Source organism: Cervus elaphus, chromosome 12, assembly GCF_910594005.1.
Source record: "Cervus elaphus chromosome 12, mCerEla1.1, whole genome shotgun sequence".
NCBI classification, from domain to species: Eukaryota; Metazoa; Chordata; class Mammalia; order Artiodactyla; family Cervidae; genus Cervus; species Cervus elaphus.
The window spans coordinates 71,418,109-71,440,187 of record NC_057826.1 but is presented as its reverse complement, the minus strand read 5'-3'; the positions used below and the strand labels follow the sequence as shown (position 1 = coordinate 71,440,187).

The 22,079-nt window shown below is 41.0% G+C and overlaps 1 protein-coding gene across 13 annotated transcripts in view; it reads right to left on the bottom strand.

Moving 5' to 3' along the window:
* Positions 1-22,079, bottom strand: part of RYR3 (ryanodine receptor 3) — a 548,224-nt gene that overhangs the window by 299,766 nt on the left and 226,379 nt on the right. For all 13 annotated transcript variants that reach the window (XM_043919301.1, XM_043919310.1, XM_043919307.1 and 10 more), the window contains exons 4-7: positions 11,904-11,978; positions 9,570-9,648; positions 3,623-3,735; positions 2,314-2,413 (exon numbers count right to left, since the gene is read on the bottom strand). In XM_043919301.1, the coding sequence (XP_043775236.1) occupies positions 2,314-2,413; positions 3,623-3,735; positions 9,570-9,648; positions 11,904-11,978 (367 nt within the window). The remainder of the gene's footprint in view (positions 1-2,313; positions 2,414-3,622; positions 3,736-9,569; positions 9,649-11,903; positions 11,979-22,079) is intronic.

Sequence of the window (22,079 nt, the reverse complement as noted above, 5' to 3'; positions counted from 1 at the left end):
TGCAGTCATGAGAAAGTAAGATGATACTGGGAAAGGAGAAGCAAACTGTTATTCTGAGCTTTCTTAGGAGTAGCTAATTTTCGAATGTGTTAAATAAACACAGATCAAACCTGAATGCTATTCCAACACCAAAAGAAGGCAGCATGACATTCCAGAATCTCTGAGTGGCCAAGCAGAGAGGCAGCTATCACCTAGCCCTTAGCTTTCACAATAAGGAAAGGAATCTCAAGAGCCATGGAGTTCAGAGATGGATAGGAAACAATGAACTTCAAGGACATGATGACCAATTAGTCTTCAAATAAACTGCAAGTCTCCATTTAAAAAACATGGTTAGCAGGAGAAGGGCCCCAGTATGAACTTTACATGAAGAAATGGAATTTGACATCCCTTTGAATTAAAAATTTCTCCCAACTAGTCTGTTCTCAGGAGACACATGGACTTAATATGTTCAATGTCTGTATCAGGATTTTGAGAAAATCACATAATTAGATCACTCAAAGGGCTGTAAAACTATTCTGAGTGTTGGATTATAACAGTAAGAAGGAGAAGTCATGCCAGGGGAGAAAAGGGTGTTATCAGTACATCTTATGCAGGTATAGTCTTGATATTCCCTAGTTCATTTTCTCCATCTGTCCAGGTAAGGCAAGTTCTTCTTAAGCTTCCCTGAAATGTTTAGAAGTCATTTTCTCATTTTCCTCTCTTTCACTGTACAAATATTTACAATTGTATACTTTTTTGCATTAAAATAATCCATGATATACTGTAGGGGAACTGTTAACAGCCAACTTATTTAGAAAGTTAACCCCTTCCATGATTACGTTCATGATTAAATGATCTATCATCTTATGATGGCACAGCCACGCTCCATTTGCAGCCCATCATTTACAGTCCCCGGGAGTCTCCAATCAATATTCTACGGCACGGAGGAAATTGCCAAATGCTGGAGCATCACAACATTTCTTAATTGAAATATACCAGGGCAGTAATCAGGAGAGAAGGCTCACGAGGAGGACGACTCCTTTTCTCAGGGGCTGAAGTGGGTTTCTCACCAGCAGATGCTGAGAGAGCATTTTGCACAGTCAGATGACACAAGGGATCAGCTGCCCAAGCTCTACCACAAGGGTTCTCAATACTTTTAAAAGCATTGTTGTGAAATGATTCGCAATTAATTAATCTCCACAAACCCTCTTGTGGGACTGGGCACTAATACTATCCCTATAGTGGAAATGAACAAAATTAACATGAAGATTCGGTCAGAACTTCCTCAGGGAAGATTTTAACCTGGGATTCCTTGGTTCCTGAAAGAAAGGGAATGACTGACAAAACATTTGGAGCAGTGGGTGAATTCTGGTGTGAAAGAAGAGAGCTGAACACATCCTGCCTTTGAAAAGCCTCCCTTCAGTTGCCAAAAGAGTTAAAAATTTGCTGCTTCCTGATTATTCAACTTAGCTGTGATGCCTCCTGAAACTGGGGTATCACCTTGACAACTCTCAGTTTTCCATTTTCCAACATCATCTAATAGAGGTTTCACAGACTCAAGATTTAAAATAGGGTTAGAACCTGTGATATGAGTATTAAAAAAAAAATTCTGATCTTGCTATAAAGTGCTAGAATGTGATGTGATAACCCTTAGGTCACTGGCATCTGATTATCCTACTCAGCAGTGATATTACCCATGAGTAAAGTAAGGCCAGTGTATTTATTATATAACTTGAAAGGTGTTATTGACTTTGCCTAGCTCCAAAAAATAGAATATGCTGAACAAACTTTGATGATCTGACTTCTAAGGGAAAAATAAAATATGGAGAAAATGCCATTTGTTATTTTTAAATGGCCTTCCATAAATATAAGTAAAAACAAATGGCCAAACATCCTTTTATTATAGAGAAAGTCCTCCTCCCACCTGTCGGGAGAGATACATTGGGGAGAAATATAAAAAATATCAACTTCTTGGCAAATAATGTCTTCTAAAATTGAACCTGCTAAGGTCTGTATACTTATAACCATAAATAAAACTGAAAAGTCAGCGGGAGAAGAAAGGTAAGTCTCCAAGGTCCTGAACGCACACAGTGCCAAAACCATGGTGCATTGAAAGAACTGAAAAATCATGTCAGGAGTGCTCATGAAATCAGAAATCAGGACAGGAAATAATCCATATTAACATGAGAGAAAGGAATTCGGGTGAACCAAAAATCACACTAAGTGGATACTGAGACACCCGTGCCAGAACTGGAAAGTCACAAAAAAAGGTCAATATACATAGCATAAGACAAACAGGCAGGCCAAGAGCGGAACGCACAGAAAGAAGCACACCTTCTTCGACGCTGCTTCCTGAGCACGTAGGATGTACATTCCAGAGTGTCTGCATAAAGGAGGCATCCACTTGTATGTTACCATTTGATATTGAGAGATGCTGCAGCAGAAACAGAAATGAGACATCCTTTAAATCACCAGGCCAGTCCTGACAGAAGCAGCTCACCTAGAATTTCAAGGATTGAATTAAACAGCTTTACTCTCATCAGGTGTTTTCTACCTAGACTGTGGGAGATTGCTCCACCCCATCTTGAAGCAGCTTCAAAGTGGGACACTTTATTCAGGGAGGGTGAGGATTCAGCTACAGAGGTGGCAGACATGCTGACTTCATCCCCTCAGCTGGATCTCAAATTCAACAGGAAGTTACAAAATATCTATCCTTGGCAGGAGAAGGGGACTTACAAATGGGAAAAATTAATCCAGCCTTTGGTTGAGGCAAAGTAAAATCTGCTGGCAGAACTGGTGCTGAGAAGCTTAAAAACTTATCTCTGACATTTCTCTGATCTGTAAGGAATTGCCCCCATCCCTTAAGGGCCTGATGTCAATGTTGCTTGACATCTTGTATGGTATGCAAGTATCACTATCAGGGGCAATATTTCACCTGCCTCTTCCAACCACTGTGACATCCCACACTCTGAAACATGTCCAATTCTCTTTCTCCCTCCAATTATGTTTCTATATCCAACACTTTCTGGCTTGTTCCTAATTAGACAAGAGCTAACCAAAGTGATAAACTGAGTCCTTGGTGGCTCAGATGGTAAAGAATCTGCCTGCAATGCAGGAGATCCGGGTTTGATCCCTGGGTAAGGAAGATCCCCTGGAGAAGGGAGTGGCTACCCACTCCAGTATGCTTGCCTGGAAAATTCCATGGGCAGAGGAGCCTGGCAGGTTACAGTCCATGGGGTCACAAAGAGTTGGAAGACTGAGCGACTAACACTACTATCAAAGGTAATTAATGTGATGGACAGGGAGGCCTGGCATGCTGCAGTTCATGGGGTCTCAAAGAGTCCGACATGACTGAGCGACTGAACTGAACTGAACTGAATGTGTCAATAGTTGACTTTTTAGGAAGTGCCTGGGAGCATTTAAGCTGGGAACAGTGCTTTAATCTAAAAAATAAATAAATAAATAAAGTTACATTCCAGGCCCCATGATAATAGCAGGAGAGAGAATTTAATCATGTCTCAAGTACACTGTGTAAAGGTAATCTTATCCTACCCGATCTGATGTGGTTCTGTCCTCCCTGGCCATCCATTCCTAAAAGAAACAATTCTGGAAATGAAAGATGCTTGTGTTAGGAGATACTTACAAGGTATCTTTCAGAGGACACACTGACGAGGATGAGGTCATCACCAATTCGAACCTTTTCTCCCTCAGACCTCTGCTTGGAAGCGGGATGAATGGTCCACCAACAGGCTTCTCCTACACAAAGGCTCCTTGGGTTAGTGACTGCATCACAGAAGTCAGTGTCCCTAACTCTGCCCCTCATTCTCCTTCCGTCTGATGAAAACCCCTGAAACACATACACACACACACACACACACACGCATGCACCCTCCAGACTTCAATTTCTATTTATCTATAAGCATTCCCCCACATCTGGCTCTTGAGTATATTTATCATTTTCATTTTCTTTACAAACAGAAAGACAGTGTTTGGAGAATATTGGAGCCCAAAAGCTAGAGAAGTCTTTGAGTAATTTTAACACATACTAAAAATGATATTTTTTTTCATATGCACCTACAAATCTTTCAGAAATAACTTCATTGGTCTACTGACCACTTACAGACCATTATCTTTGCCTCACCCCTTCCCCATGAAATTCTACTAAATCATCAGTAATTCCACTAACAAAAAATCAGAAGTTTTCAAAGGGTCTAAATCTATAAGGTCTAAGATAGCAGGTGAGAAATTAATAGTAAAGGAGAAAAATTGATATTTTGGGAAAAGGGATGTCGAAAGATGCTTTTAGCCAAGACAAAGCTACAACTCCAGTCTCTGGGTAAGAAAATGGATTAAGAAGTTGATCTTAAGAAGTAAGGCCATTCCTGCTACATATTCTCCAGAAACTCTGCAGAATTGGAGGTAACAGTTTCTTGTGAGGGCAACCATAGAAGATGGGGTTGAAAACAGGAGGAGTGGCTGAAAGTTTTAAGGGAATATTTGATCTTTTTCTCTATCCTGCAGGCCCGGTGACTTCCTCCTGCACTCTACAGAAGAATAGAAATGATATCCATGGAATGACAAACCACTCCAGGTATCAGGCACTGTCAGACATGGAAGTAAAGAGTATCGCTGAAAATGGAGAATAATTAGAATTCTGTGCTCTGATTAGTAAAATCTCAGCTCTCCTTCCCCTACCTCCATTCCTCAGCTTCCAGAATGCCAGCTGTGACGCTGAACCACCCCCGACCCAAATGAAGATTACTGTTTAGTTTGGAAGCAAAACTACCCAACAAAAACCATACTGTTGTTTGGGCATATCCAGTGCAATGTGCAGGTCCCTGCTAGACTATCCCAAAGTGAAAGTTAAGACATGGCAAGCCACCCACACAGTTGGGGCTTCCTGTCGGCTTTTACTGCCTTGATCTAAACATCAACTGGGACCAAGGATAAGCTGACATATAAGAAAAGTCTCTAACATGAACAGCAGGAACAAACCAAAAAGTGGGGAAAGGGGAAAAATGAAGATTACAGAGAGCTAAAGATAACTTCAAACAAATCTTAGAATTAATCATCTCAGAGACATAAGAAAAATACATTCATGAAGCAGCCAGGAGAGTATCCATGAAGGGTCCCTTCAAAGAAAAAGAAATCTCTTTGATCCTGAAAAAGAGAGAAAGAAACAGGAAAGTTACAGGATAAAGTTGAAAAATTTTCCCACAATGACGAATGAAGAAAAGCAGATTGGAAACAAGACTGCAAAGAAAATTAGAAAACCGACCTAGAGGAGTTTCAGAAAGCAGGAAGAGAACATCTAGGGAGAACATTAACTAAGAGATATTTAACTTTTCCCAAGGCTGAAAGACAAACATTTTTAGAATGAAGGGGCTTGCAGAGTCCCTAGCACAGTGGAGAAGGGACACCACACACACACACACACACACCAGGGTCCACTCCTGTGACACTAAGAACAAGAAAGAAAGAAAGAAAAAAGAACAAGGATTCAGGACAAGACAGAGCACTGTGGAACTGTAGACATCAGGGCAAGAAGAAAAGATCCAGATAGCTCAGAAAATATAAACAGGTCACACACAAAGGATCAGGAAGCATAATGTGGACAGACGTCTCAACAGCCAGACCAAAAGCTAGAAGAAAACAAAAATCCTTCAGGATGCTGAGGAAAAAAAAAAAATTCCCATGTAGAATACTTCTGTGAATTACTTGGGAAGCTGAAATTAAGAAACTTTCAGACAACAATTTGTCTCCCAAGGATATTTTCTGTAAAAGCTACTGGAAATGGGCTCCCCAAAATGGTGTGATCAACCAATAAGGGAGAAAAGCATGAGATCCTGGAAACACAGAATCTTGGAGAGAGGAAACAGGAATTTCCCACATGATGGTGTATGTTTCTAAGAAGATGAAACCAACAGAAGAGCTATTTGTGACTGAATCTAATCAGGGACAGTTACTGTTCTATGGGACAGTTTGGAAATAAATGACTAGGTCACGGAAAGTAAAGCAACAAACAAGGCAATTATTGAGTAGTGGAAAGCACAGAAGTAATACCATAAAGTGAACTGACCATAGTATATCATGAGTCTCATTTGCAAATAAAAGTTATAGTTACACCAATGTAAGTAGTTAATATTGATTTGGTAGTTATATAAAAAATAGGTGCAAATATACTAGGAGGGTGGAAGGAGAAAATAGAGAAGAGGGGAGCACAAGAGGTAAATTTTTGTTATTCATTTAGGACATCAATCTATCATGCCCAGTCTGGAAAGAATAACAAAAGGGCAGTAAACCACATGACTCATGCACAGTGGGAAACACACTGGAGGAGCTGAAAGTGGATGCCTGAGAGAGGTGGGGATCCAGGATGGGGTGGGCAGGGCAAGAGGTAGATGCTTCTGGTATGCAAAAGAGCGCTATGTCTCTTTTTAAACTATGTATAGGTATTACTTTGATTCACTTCAGATAAATAAATATAACATTGATTACATTTTAGTTAGACTTAAAATTTTGTAACAGAAGAGGCTGTTCTCTACATTTGAAGAGGAAAATGACAGGTGTATATCCATCATTTGCACTGGACCACTGAGGGGGGCCAGGATGAAGCGGTCCTAGAGAGATGCATAGGAGAAGAGCACCTTTGCGTGCTCTCCCTCTCCTGGGAACAGGGCAGTGGTCTGGAGCCCAGGAATGGGCCAATCCCCAAGTCGGTAGGGTATGGGAGGGCCAGTTGAGGGTCTTAAAATACCTAACAGTACTTTCAGTGTTTTTCCCCCCCAATTCTAAACTAATCCTTAATCTATGTCTAGAAAACAACAACAAAAACTTTCAAAAGGAAAAAAAGAAAGAACTTATTAAGCAAAACCAAGGGCAAAATAGTCATCAGTTAAGTCAGTCAAATCATTTATTATCCGCTGTGCAGGGGAAACACTTCCAGAAATATTCAAGAAACTGCTTCCAAACTTCTCCTCACATTCTCCTAGAGATTCAACTCAACTATTTGTTTCAATTCAGAAGAGGCTTCTGAGTCAAAAGTGCATTCCCAGGATGACCTGGGTAAAAGAAGCAATGCTATTCTGTCAGTTTCTGAGCAACCCTTCTCTTAAAGAGAGGGACTCACCCCAGGCCATACTGAACTGTATCTGAGCTGCCGGGAAGTTCTCCCCCTCCCCCACATATACCAAGCTGACTTTCTTCAAGGAGAATATGAAATGGGTCGGGGATGAAATTATTTTAGGCTATAGGTTTTCATGAACACCTGGTCAACCCTGTTCCCCTGTCTTTCTGCCAACGTCAGCTTCTGAAAAGCCAGCTTGAACCTGGGTTGATGCATGTGTTTCCCTCATCTGTTAGCAGAATTCATACCAAGTTTGATTTTAGGAATTTAGGGTAAAAAAAAAAAGTGGTAGAATGAGTAACATTCTCTGCTATTTCCCTATCTTTTTATTGAAGGTTCTAGTAACTAAAAACAAAAACCAAAAAACAGGTTTCCTGAACATATGACTAGAAAGTGGTTATTTCTTAGATTTCTTCCCAAGTCTCAAAAAGTCTAAAGTCATTTTACTGGTATAAATACTATGACCATATATGACTTTTCCGATTACGTGCTCCAAGACAGACAGCTGGTTTATATTTAGAGGTCAGCTTACACTCAGAATGTGTCAATTCACTCATTTTGTAATTTTTAGTAAAGGTTGACAACACCTTAGAGGAAATTATATTTTAAGAATAACATGGAGAGAAAAAAAAAGAACACGCTTCAGTTGAAAACAAAGTAACCTCAAATCATATTCAAATATAATCTGATTTTAGTAAAACAAACACACGAAAAAAGACCCAAATCTAGTGGGCTGAGGCAGGCTCACGCTTTTGCTCTGTATGAAAAGGGGAAGAGGAGGAGAGGTAGGGGGCTTACCTCAGGTGTTCTTGGACATGACTGTGTATGATCCAGAAATAACAGATCCAGGGTAAACTCTAGATTCCTTTCCCCCCAGATTAAATCTAGGTTAAACTCTAGATTTTTAAAAACAGGTTAAACTATAGATTTTTTTTTCTAAATCATATGTAAAATCAGATAATCTTGGACCATCTCCTTATGAACTGCTGTAGTTTTAGAATAATTACATGGACTTTGTCCTTCTTTGGCCCCAACAATGGAACTCTCCTCCTATTTAGGGGAAAATGTCATAATATTAAAGACTGTCTCCAATGAGACTCTTCCTGCCGTGTGACCTAGGCTGTTTGCTCTTCCCTGGCCTTTCTTCCTGCCCAATATCTAAGCCCAGGGCTCAGCTTCAGAGCACGTCTATGTAACATCCTTCCAGTAAACTCTCTTTCTGCTTGAGTTAACGGAGTCAGTTTCTGCTGTTTGCAATGAAGAATCCTGATTGGTCCATAAGCCCAACCTCTAAATGGAGCAGAAATTACATACGTAATGCCCTTGGCAGACAGATTGCTCATGAATATTTCCAGCCACAGGAAACATCTTCCATCTCGAGGCCAGCTGTGCCTTTGCTGGATACTGCAGATATTACAAAGTGGTTTCCTTCACTGAGATGAAATGGGCCTGTTTTCATCTTCTATCCATTGTTCCACTGGTCTTTACAATAACCTACAGTAAGTCAGCCCCTTCTTCGATTAACTAGAAACAGTTGTTGACAGTTATCTTGGTCCTCTGTTCTTCATTTAAACCTGCATCATCCTGGTTACCATCTTTTTTAGGATCCACCACTTGACTGTCATTTTCGATCGAACTAAAAAAAAAATAGCCAGTACTTCCCACATATAAGATATATAGTGCTAGTGGTGGAGGGCAATTAAACAGCACTGAGTCACATAGTGAAAAATTTCCTTTACTACTTTCAAACCTTCTGATTCTAACAGAAGGTTTTCAGTTTGGAGCTTGTAGACCGTGAACGCTTTTCTAGTATTTGCCAACATTCTCCAATTATTGAGTGACATGGTTTTCTTTACATTATATCCTTTTTTACAGCAAGCAATACCAGTTTTCTACTTATAGCAGTGATGTCAATTTTGTCTATAAAATTTTAAATACAAAACTAAATTTAAAGAAAAATATAAATTAATAATAAAGTTTATGCACAGGAATGGCAAATCTATGAAGGTGGATATCATTGACTAATATCTGGGAAACACTACCTTAAAAATAGCTGATTCACTGCAGAATAAAATGGGACTACTTTAAAAAAAAATCCAGACTGTACTTTATCATGTAAACCTTCATTATGTTTTTTTTTTTTTTAAAGTGGTTATTCATTACCATTGGTTTTTATCAGGGTAACTTCTCTACTTATTTTCAGTATCTAACCCTAAAAATTGTTTTTCTTTGAGACTCTGGCAGACTCTGGTTTAAAGCCTCATGCTCACCTTCATTTTGCATTCCTATGTTTTCATTCTGCATTCCAATAATATTCTTTATTCTTCTTCTTCTCCAGAGTTCTATCAGACCTATTTCTTGACCAGTTAGTTTGGAATCCCAAATGATTTGCATCCAGCCTCCTTCTCAAAAGCCCCCAGCTCAAGATCCCACTGAGCAGCAGATCTAGGGCATGTTGACTTACCTGTGGCATGTTCCCGTAGACCTACATCAAAGGCAAGTTTATCCGTCTGGGATCTTGATGTGGTCAAACATGTTAGATACTGTGGAATAAGAGCAGATGCTAGTGAAGTCATGCTCTTCTGTCGGATCTTGGCATCTCACCATTAATTGGCTTCTCAGTTTCAACACTGAGCTACTATGAAAAGGGCTTCTTTATTGTTCATGGCTACAGTGCTTCTGGGATATATTTTCCTAATGTATTTAAAACCTCAAAGGTGTTCTTATCTGATGACCCAGTGATTTGACTCAAAGGACTATGAGAAATAAGTTTAAATAGAAAAAGTTTGAAATATGAAATATGCTTTAGTTCAAAGATACTCTGAAACTTTTAAACTGAGAATATGAATAGAACATAAAAGACCAACAATAATGGAAAGGTTGATAAACTCTGGTACTTCATTTTATGGAATATTATGTTACCATGGAGAGTATTTATCAAGAGTGTAGAACAGTATGGAATATATACAAAATAGTGTACTTGTATGGTTGTCACATACGCAAAATTCAAATGCCTAGCAACCAGGCTAAAGAGAATTACACCAAGCTGATAGGTTGTCTTTGGACAGCAGGAACATCCATGATAATATCCTCCTTTCTATTTGTTTTCTGTTTTTCAGTTTTTCTATCAGCTTTAAAACTTCTCAAGTAATGTCTGATTTCTTCTAATTATAAAAATACATGTGCATGTAAAATTTAAAAATTATTTTCAAAAGTAACTCAACAAAGGAAAAAAGTCCACAGCCTATTCCCTGCCTCCTTTATTGACAGGCACGGCAAGTGGTCTTAGAATTGAACCGAGAGGCAGATACACATTTGGCACAAACTTCCTGAGTTATAATTCTAATTCTCTGCAACAGGAAAACACAGAATCATTGTGTTGTATAGACATCTCTCACAGGCTTTATTCTCAGAGCTACTCCTAAAAGGAACTGGCTAGTATAGAGTTCATGTTAACTGTGAGTGGGATTTCTTGGGAGTAGAGGGCAACCAACCTACTGATGAATAATGTAAACCTTCCTCTTTGTAGCACGATGCTAGCCTGAGTTTTTAAAGCCAAGAGAAGTATACTGTTTGAGCTTTTATTTATTCTATTTAGGGAGAAAAAGAGAGGTGCTAGGGTTTTATTTACCCTATGGATAAGCACCAGATTCCTAAAGATAAATGATCACCTCTCAGTTCTAGAGATTGCCAGGGTGCAAAATTTCCCTACTCTCTAACGGTCCCCATCTCCTGCTTAGATAACCTTCCATTTGGTCATTTTTGTTTGTCCTTTGCCACAAGGGACTATCACAGATGAATGTTCAGGCTGAAAAGGTCAACTTCTTACCAGTGTTCAGGAAAAAAAAAAATGCTGCAATAAATAAATTATTTAAGAAGCAGCTGCTGTTCTCCCTGCCAATTTGACAGTTCAAGCTTTGAGACGAATTTTGCAGTGTCCACTGCAGGTGTAAAATGTGTGAAAATAAAGTCCTGAGTTAACATAACAGTTTTCCACTGGGGTTAGAGAAAGAAATGTTCCTTACACTGATAGTAAGGGAGAATGATACATGCAGGAACTGGGGGTAAATATCATTAAAATTGCCTCATATTATACTTGATGGAGGTCACGATATTCCTCTTAACACTCCCTGCAAAAGAACTGCAATATTTGAATTTTACAAATTACATTTATTAAAACTTGAAAAAAAATTCAAGTTATATTGAGTTATCTCATTTTGGTTAATTCGAGTTCTAGATCCCTGAATAGTTATAGCTTGATCTGCTTTCTGTGACTGCTCTGCTCTTTATCTGCCTCCTGCCTCTGGATTAACAAAATACCTTCAAATTCAGGAATGAAGGACCAGATATCATCCTATTTCCTTTAGCTAGTAAAAGAGAAACTTCACAAAAATACCATTTGATTGCTTTTCCACCTATGCTGGTTATCCTTACACATGCGAGTCATCAGTTATTCCAGGTTTATCTGATCATCCACTCAACAGATATTTTCTAAGCATTTAGTATATCAGAGCACCACACTTGGTCAAGTTAGGTTTAGTTACATAATTTTTTTTTAAAAAGACATAATTCTTTCCCTTATGGAGTGGGAAGGAGGGTGGTCAGATGTTAAGCAACCACAGATGTACAACTGCTGAGTGAGGAAAGTTACTAAGACAGTAATGTCCTATAATTTCCATTCCGAGTGACTCCCGCTGATTTCTTAACCTGATTGAGACACTCGCTGGCTTCCCACCCTTTCCCTCCTCCCTCCTCGACCTCCTGGCGTGGTGAGAGCGATCCAGGTGAGCTTACTTACCATGCCGCTGAAGGAGTGCCGCAGCAGAATTGCGTGGCCATAGAGCAGGGTCCTGTGGCCACCCCCTTGGGCTGCCTGTGGGAAAAGAGGGCAAGAAGTGTCACCACGGGCCAGGCGTGGCCACTCTGAGGGCAAAGCGTTCTTGGAGGACACACTACAAAGGAAAGACCCATGGCGAAGCTCCCGAGGAATTCATTCTAGAAGCGAGTGGCCAGCCTACAGGCGGGGGGCAACTGGTTGACCACAGCCATGCAACATCCTTGGGAGAGGGTGAGTGGGGCCAAACCTCTTCTCTAGAATGGCCCCTGCCCAGGATCAGCAGAAACCCAGAGCTGTTCTATCAGAAAAGCACGTGGATGAGATAGGTACCGCTTACCTTCCTTTGAAACTTCTCAGAAGCGTTCAGTGAGAGAGAGAAACAAATGTGATGTAACTACAGCCTAGTGACAGAAAGGCAGCGTAGGGGGTTGGGGGACAAGGCATATCATATACTCAGTCTGTGCCTTGTGGACTTTTTAAGGCACCTGTGTCTCCTCCTCGCTCACTTAAATGGGTCTTATTTGCCCTCATTTCACCAGTTAGTGATGGCTCCGATATCCGGGCCTTTAAAAGGGTAACCAGTGATGGGGAATAGATACCTCCTCCAGTTAAGGGGCCATTTATGCCCCGTCTCTGCCCCACCAGCCAGCACCTCTCTGGCTGTCCGCTCAGCGGCAGTCTGAGCAGTGGGACAGGCCCAAGAAGAAGAGCCAGCCCCACATAAAGCCACTGGTGTCTGCCTCTTGCTTTTCCTTTTATTTGATTTGCACACCATGATCTGAACTGAATAGTATTGACACAATAGGAGACAAAACCATTATGCATTCCAGTGACAGGTGACCAGGTAACATGGAAAACTGAAATCTATAGAAGATTCTAGATTTTTTTTTTTTTTTGCATCAACATTTTCAACCTTTGACTCAAATCTCTCCCTGTCAAGTGAACTTGCCCTCAGAGGCAGTCACATTGCTTTTTGATCACACACTCCTTTTAGGAAATAATATGTGAGCCTAGGCTCCCATCCCCAAATACACACAAAAAGAGAGTTCAAAGCCTGAGATTAAAAATTAATATGGAGGGAGTAACATGGAAATTTACAATACCATATATAAAACAGATAGCCAATGGGAATCTGCTCTGTGATTCAGGGAACTTAAATAGGGGCTCTGTGATAATCTAGAATGGTGGCATGAAGACGGGGGTGGAAGGGAGGTGTGGGAGGGAGGGGACCTGGGTGTACCTATGGCTGATTCTTGTTGATGTTTGAAAGAAAACCACAAAATTCTGTAAGGCAATTATCCTTCAATTAAAAAAAATAAAGTGGCCAAAAAAAAAAAAAAGAAAAAAAATGTTGGCTAGCCAAGGTAGAATAAAAAAAATTAATCATAAAGAGAAATTCTAACATTTTCTTTCCATAAGCCAAGGGCACCTCTTATGCATGGTATGTTAGTCAGAGCCGCAGAGCAGCAGCCCAAGGGCTGGTTTCAGGGTCTGCTCCTCTCCTGTGTTGACCCTCCTTCAGGGCCACAGACAATAAGGGGGGAAGAAGGCAGAGTACTTCTATCTCAACTCTATTCAGATTAAATTTGGATTAACAGAATCACCCTGTCAAAGAGATGACTTTTCATGTCATACCATGAGCCTACAGAGAAGAAAAAAAATAAACGTGGTATCTCGTTAAAAAGAAGCCAGCAACTATATATAAATGTGGCTGTGCTTTTTCCATAGCTATAGAGATATTTAAATGCTCTCTAGACTTTAATACTATGAAAAGATTAAATGTTCTTTGCAATGTTTTAGGATTTCTTGAAACCATCTGAACTAACTTCAGTTGCTGTGTTTACAAATGTGTCAACAGCTTACTTTAGCATCGGTCACACTAAAAGAGTTTTCATATCTCGTCAGTCCCACTGGTATTCTTCCTGTATAATTGTACTACCGCAAGTGAATTGATAGCTTGTGATGGTTTACGGTGTGGGTTTATGCTCCCAGATTAGTCTCGTGTCTCAAAGTGAACTATACTTCCCATTGTTTATCATGGGTTACACTTTCCTCCAATTCTTCTTTGCTCCTGTCAGCTCTGTGAGGAATCGTTAAGTAAAGAATCAGGAGTTGCTGACCCCCCAGAGCGGCACTAACGGGCTTGTGCTCCCCTTCTCTGGCCATGCTGGGTAACATTCTTGGCCCTCATGTCCTCTGTTTTGATGCCAACAGAAAAGCAGAGTGACTTAACTACCCCACTGGGCTTGTATGGGACATCACAAGCCACCTCCTCCCTCTGCTAAGGCAGTGGGTCCTAGGTGCCTGAGAATATCACCTTGTTAACACACAGACCGATGGACTCCACTCCACAGTGTCTGCTTTACTAGGCCTGGGGTGAGCCTGAGAATGTGCGTTTCTAAAGGGTTCTGGGGAAAGTGGCATTGACTGATGCCGCTGGTCCAGAAGCCGCATTTTGAGGACCACTGCTTTAAGGAATGATCAAGCCTCAGTGGCAGCATGGCAAAGGAGCTTTCTCTGCAGAAGCTCTGGTAATCATCATTCCAGAGAACGCTATCCTTGGCACAAACCACACGTTACAACCATTGGGTGCTTTACAACCATCGTAGCTTATTCTCCTAACTTTTCAAGGTAGGGGTGATTTCATCCTCTGGGAATGTGAAGAATTTAAAACTCAGAGGTAAGGTTCTTGCCTTACCTAGATGTCACACAGCTCGATGTGGCAGTGGGGGGAACTGAACTCAGAGTTAAGTCTAAAACCTGACTCATTTCACCCAATTTTTTAAATAATGTAATCATTTGCCTACTGTGTACAAAACCAGGGAAGAATAGAAAGATACTGTCCCAGCTCCTCAGCTTCCTGAAGCAGAATTGACACAAGTGTGTCAATTAAATGAGCTCTGATCATACCGCAGGCACAGAAGAAATATAGTGAGTCATCTCATTTTACCTCTTGATTAGTGTTGCAAAGAGACAGTGGAATTACCTCCATTTTACAGAAGCACAAACTGAGGCTTTGAGAAGTAAAGTAACTTGCTCAAAGTCATACAGGTTCCAAGGGCAGAGCTGGGATTTAATAAAGGGGAGGATTTAACTGTGTGCTCTGTTACAATATTTTCTTGTCTGTGTTCTGGCAGGAGACAGGCTTGTGCATTAAAACCCATGTTACACAGAGACATCCCTGTTAAGATGGGAAGACAAACAGCATTGGAATAGGAATAGACCAGGAAGGTGATGAGGGTGTTTGGGAGCTACACTATCAAAAACGTAGGCCATAATATTCTGGTAGGATCCTTGACATCTAACAATGTAACAAAAAAGAAAAATAAGGACCCCATATAGGTAAAGGGTTGGAGGTTGAGACTATGAAGTTCATGGGGGGACTGGTGGACAATTTACTGGTTAGGGTTGGAAGAAAGAGAATAGCTGGCAATGACTTGGGGCTGTTGGACTATGGAGAGCCACATCTGACGGTTCCACAGCTAATGGGACACTGGGGGAGACAGCTGAATGGAGAACAACAAAAACTGTACCTTAGGAAGGTAACCCTGACTGCAAAATGGTAAAAGAACTGGAGGCATCAAACCCTAAGGACAGAAAAGATGACTCTCTCGTTCAGTTTCCAAGACAACCTAAGGAGAGGCTATAGACTGAAAAATCTTAGAATCATCCCTTACTTCCTCCTTTCTCTCCCATGCCACAGCCCATCCAAAGCACCTTCGGTGCCGCCTTCAAAATATGTTCTCTATCCACCCAGCGCCCCTCTGCTTTCAGTCTGGTGCCTCCTACTGCTCCGGCTCACCCAGGCTATAACGAGGGCCTCTTAACTGCGTTCCCCGCTGCACCCACTCTGGTTCTAGTCTGAACCAACACAGCAGTCCCAGCTGTCTTTTTAAGACTGTCAATCACCTCACATTACTTTCTTACCCAACCCTCCCCTCAAGATCTCCTTTCACACTGTGGCTTCTAAGGCTGTGCATCAAGAACTGTCAAAATATTCTCTATAAAAGATCAGACAGTAAGGAACCGGAGCGTTGCAGGACATGAGTGATATAGTCTGCTTTTTTAAACAACTTTTTCATGAATTAAAAAGCTCTTCTCACCTAGAGGGCTGTATATAAACAAGCATAGGCTAGATGTGACCTGCTGTTGTGATCCCTGCCCTACTTGATCTGGTCTCCTCCACCTATCTGACCTCGTCACCGGCCAGTAGGAGGGTCTCCACCACCCACTCTGCTCCAGCCCTGTGGCCCTTCCTCTATTCTTCAGACACGCAAATTCCTCCTGCAGGGCCTTTGCACATGTGCTTCCCTCTGTCTGAAATGCTTTTCCTTCAACATTCTCATGGCTCATTCCCATTCTGATCCATCTCTGTGCTCAGATACCTAATTAGGGAAGCCTTCTCTTTTCATCCTTCCTAAAAGACAATCCCCCTTACTGGACATTTTTTTTTTTTGCTATATTATTTCTCATGGCATTTATTAGCTTATATATTACTTTTGATATGTATCTCTCTTCCCTCTCTCCCCTGAGGACATAATCTCCCTGAGTCTTTGGTATGTTCTCTGTCACATCTATATGACTTATCAGTGCCTGGCAAGCAAGCACTAATGTCATTTTCATATTCATATTTCCTGAATGCATGAATAATAATTGGATGAGGTGGTCCTTTGTCTCCTTTGCACAGATGCGAAAAGACAAACTCTCCTATGACCAGCTTGTGAGCAGTGAATCTGGATTTTGAACTTGAGTCTAACTACAAATTCTACCAACTCTTTTCATTATTTGACATTAATTCTGGATAACATCTCAGGAAAGCAATGATGTGCCACATAGAAGACTTCTTGGGTCTGTTCATAAGGGGGATCCAGGCCTCACATTAGTGAGACTTTATTGGGATGGCAGTCCCGTCTCTGCTGGGAGTGACCTTGGCTGTCATCACTGGCAGAATGAGAATATATGGTACCATTTCATTGGACTGGAGTGGAGTAAGGGGAGAAGCCAGCAAAAGTGCCCTGATGCCATGTCCTACAGTAAAATGTTCCATTAGATCATTAATTCAATCATCTCATCTGTAATTGCAAAAGTGATTCTGTCACTGACATTTCTTTTGATGGTTCCCAGAGGACACTGTCACCCAGTAAGATAAACCTGATACGGCAACAAAGGGGAGGGCAACTCTGTTTCTCTCCAGCCATACATATGTTTCAAGACTATCAGATCTTTATACCACCTTCTTTTATAATCTGGGACCCCAGACTCCACCTTAGGGGTCCCAGGATCTGGAAAGACTCCTTGAGGATCTAACATAAGCTGTGAAAGCTTCAGGGGATACTTCCTGGAAGGCTGGTAAGGCATGACATTACTTCCTGGGTGGGGATGTATGTACTTCCACCTTCCTTCCTCCCCCTACCCACCCCCATTCTTTTAGGCCATCAAAGAAAGAGGCCTTGCTAGAAGGTCACTGAGCAACATTTCCTGAACACTTGGAGGTCTTTTACATCACTGAGGAGGTTTCCTTTGACACAGGTGACAATTAAGTAACAATGATGCCATGTAAGTAAATAAAACAAAAAACAAAAACAAAACCCAAAAAACTAGTAAGCATCTAGCAGCAGAAGTAAAAGCAAGGAACCGAATATGTTCAGTTAGAAAACATAGCGAAAGTTTATATTCACCATTGGTACAAAACATTAAAATTTTAAGGAATTTACCTAAATGTTGAGCTAAACATTCAAAATGAAACCACGAACTTTTGCTCTATAAAACAAAACTTGATTTGGTGAAAGGCAAAGGTGTACTTTGTTATAGAATGAGAATACTAGTGTTTGCTAATGCTTAGGCTCCTGAACTGAACTTACAGATTCAATGTAGTTCTAAAGAAAATTCCGGTAGGGTATCTTGGAATTCAACAAAATCACTAAAATTCATCTGCAAACATAAACAGTAAGAAAGTTTTATTCTAAAAAGGAACCACGTTTTAGGAAATGTTAAGAAGCAAAATTAATTAATTGATTCTGGTAATGGTTCAAAAGAAGAATGTAATACAATACAGACAGTCCATAAACAAATCTGAAATGCAGCACATAATAGAGCAGATTTTTTAGTACAGTGAGGGGAAGACACGATTATTAAGTAAATGTCTCTTAGATATGTGGATAGCAAAACAGAAAAGTATTCAGTAAGATCCACAGGAAATATAAAAGATATATTTTGGATGGGTAACAGTTAAATAATTCATTTTCAAATTAAATTCTATGACAACTAGCATGTAATAAACAGTCCACATTCTTTTATAGACCTAATACTTCTCCATGCTCTGAAGCAACAGATAAACTCAAAGGAAATAAAAGACAGGATTTTACCAAGATTACTAAACTTCAGAACAATGGAAGCATCAACATTTAATACACTGCAGAAACTCTCTGTTATCACGTTGACAAAAGGATGAACATCTCATTGAAATGTAGGGGGAAAAGCATCACATAAAGAAATGGGCAAAGGATATGAATAAATGATTCATATCAGGCATAAAATTAAAACATATGGCAGAGATTTTATTCCTCCTAGTAACGAAAGGAAAGACAATTAAAGCAACTTTGATGGATCATGTTTTATCAACTAGATTTTCAAAAATGGAGAAAAAGTCTGAATGCCATCAGAGCTATAATTTAGCTGGTGCTACCCTGTACAAGGTGGCATTGAGTACAACTCTTTTGAAAAGCAATATGGTGATATATAAAAAGAGACATAAAGAAGTTAATAACATTTGCTGTAGTAATCCTACTTCTGGGAGTAATTTTTTTAAAAAGCCAAACAGTATGGCTACTGTTGTGAAAAAAGCATCATAGTGGGACAAACAAAAAACCTGGAAAGGATCTGAATATCCAGAAGAAAAACAGTATCAAGTAAAACATGGGGCTTCTTTAGGCTGTTCTACCCTGCAACCATTAAAGAAGACAATTTACAGAGGTGTCTAGAAACACAGAAGACTGTTCTGATAGACCACTGTGGAAAAGGCAGAGCGCAAAATGCCTTCCACTATTAGTATATATGCAAGAATAATAAGGAAACCTATAAAAATAAAATAGCCATTTGACTACGTGCAGAGCCACCAGACTTTGCTTTTCCAAATTTTTCTCTAGCACCACTACTAAAAGATCATTTCAGTAATAAGTGCGTGTGCATGGGGGACAACACTGTATTGCATGTGTTTTTAAGGAACAGAGGGCTACAAAAGTGTTCTTTCTTAAAACTTCAGTTCCTTGAGGTCTGATTAATTCGCCAGGATTCTCTGTAAATGACTTTACCTGCCTGAAAGGTGGCTGGCAAAGCATACCTAGCACGCTAGCAATTAGGCACTGACTCCATGGTCTAGCCCTACCCTGGTGTTGGATGGAAAGCCCCGAAAGGCAGGCTTTATCCAAGACACCTCTGTTCTCCTGAGTTCCCTCAGGTTTAGCCCAGACTCCACAGGGGGAATTTCTTGCCCAGGGGGTCACTCTTGTTTGGATCTCAAACACACCGGCTCTTCTGATGGCCCTTAGTGGACCCTTCACCTTGGACTCCATCCTTGTTCCTTTTGCCCTTTAGTCGCTAAGTTGCGTCCGACTCTTTGCGACCCCATGGACTGTAGCCCACCATGGACTGTAGGTGCCTCTGTTCATGGGATTTCCCAGGCAAGAATGCTGGGGTGGGTTGCCATTTCTTTCTCCATCCTTGCTCCTAGAGACTTGGTTTCTACACTATTCTATGCTTCCAAAGCTGCCTCAACCAGCCATCAGATTGTAGGACCACCTTCCCCAACTTCTACAAGCCATCATGCCCCTTTGGCTAAATTCCCAAGACTCCACTTAGGCACCCTACTTTTCTAGGAGAGGTTGACAGAACTGCATAATCAGTGGGACAGATGGGAACTGCCAGCTCAAATGGCACCAAAGAAACTAATGGGGCATTTTCCAAACAGGTCTTAGACTGGAAACTGCTGGTCACAGAGACAACTTGCCATTTTTAATGACAGTTAAAGTAGCATACCGGACTTTAGAAAGGGCCGAGGTAGGAAGGCACATGTACAGATTAGTTTGACTTGTGATTTGGAGTCAGAGCCAGGGAATACGCCAACAGCAATTCTATAAGCATATCCTAGCCATCCTAATTCCCTCCCTATGTGTGAAATCCTGAAAAACCCAATGCAGGACACTAAACCCTTTTCTTTTCACCATTTTTTCTGGATCAGCTACTCTATTCTTCAGCCAGGTAATCGCCAAGTCCAGCTTTTGGGTCCCTACTTCACGCTACAAAGACATTATAAAAAGTCTAAGGTATCATTCTCTTAATTTGACACCTTGATTTTCCACTTGTAAAAAGATAATTAACCTGGATCTAAAACTCTTAGTCAAAGATTTCTGAGACATTGGCCATTGAGAAAGCAACAGCATCAGGACAGAGTCCCCTAATGAGGTTTCTCCTGTAAGAAACCTTCTAAGTGAGTCTGGGCCAACTCAACCAGGAAAGTGCAGGCCCTTAAGATAAACATACATGAAAGGAAGCCACATTCTTGGCATCCTTCATGGGCCTCTAGGGATGTTGTTAAAAACTGAAATCATGAAACAGAATTTCAATGAAGTTCAGGAAAGAGGAGGAAGTGCAGCATCTCCCTCTTTCCCAAGTTCAATGATCATGATCTTCTCCCCAGTTGCCTTAATGACAAGACAGGCCCACGGTTCACAGGCTGCAGGCACAACGCGATTCCAAAGAGGAAAGGCTGAAACTGGTTTGCAGAGGACCTATGGCAGTTTGTGCTCTGTCTGTGGCCATGCTCTACCCTCAAGGTCAGCAGGGGGACTGTGACTCCAGGGAGGCCCACCTCACACCCCCTCAGTGCTGCCTGCTCCCCACCACTGCATATCCTGGAGCCCAAGGAAAGGATGCTCCAAAAGCTGTGCACCAAGTCAGGCCAGTATGGTTAATTTCTTTCACTTCTTAAATAGAGAAAACACAAGCAAAACCCAAATAATCCATCCCTCGACCGAGCACTGAATGCCAAATGTACCATAATTTGTACCATAAAATGTCAAATCATTATAGTTTATAAGTCACTGAATTCAGCCAACCCTCCCTCATGGATGCACCTGGAATTATTCTTCCTCAGTGCGGAGGATTTGGGCACTCATTTTTGTTCAAGTCATTAATTTCATTGCCACATGGAAACAGTTCAGGACAAAAGGATGAAAGTCTAGAACCTGATGTGAGGAAATGTAAGTTCTGGGTCTTATGCATCATCTGTAACAAGAACCTGCAGGGCAAGAAGGTATTTTCTTTGAGGCAAGTGCTTACAGGGCTTCTCTTTTGCGCAGATCTGGCTGAACGGGTAAGGAAAATCTGAGATGGCTCGGATGACTTAGGGATTGGAGGAGCTGCTGTGATGACCCTGAGTTCAAGTCATGAGAAGAGCCTGAGGATGGTAAAGATTTGGGCCCTGTACTCATGACTGAAGGCAACTTAGGAATCTTCTGTCTTTCAAGTCCTTAAAAATAAGGGTCCTGGCTCTTTGAGATTGGTGGACACATCCAATTGTTATCTCTCCTCTCTTTCCCGACCCATGACATGTGGGGAAGTAACTAAATGACTTTTGGAGATTCCCACTTGGGCGGGGATTTTACAAATGCTGATTGTGAAACAGGAGGATAAGCATTCTTCACTGAGGGGGAACGAAGGTGGCCATGGGATTGCCTCCAAATTGAGCATGGGGTCATTCTAGATGCATCTGTGCTTTTCTTAGAAGGAAGACACCAGACAGCCAGGGTGGCAGCTCGAACTTATTTCCTATTATGGTATCTTTTAAAGGAGCAAATTGACAGGAGATATTTGTCAGGGTATTAATGACATTTAGACTGATGACAAGTATACCTTGAAAGAGGTGAAGCAATTATTTTCTTCTCTGAATTAATTTCCCCCCTTTCTCCCATAGCTCACTAACAGATTTGTAAGAACCTGACGTTGCCAAGTCCATTCTTTACATGAAAGGCCCCTGTCAGCCAGATCTGTTTTCCAGTCACTGATCTAGTTTTTATATGAACCACACATCCTCATCATCCATCATGTCTCTGATGAAATGATAGGCCAGTGGCACCAAAA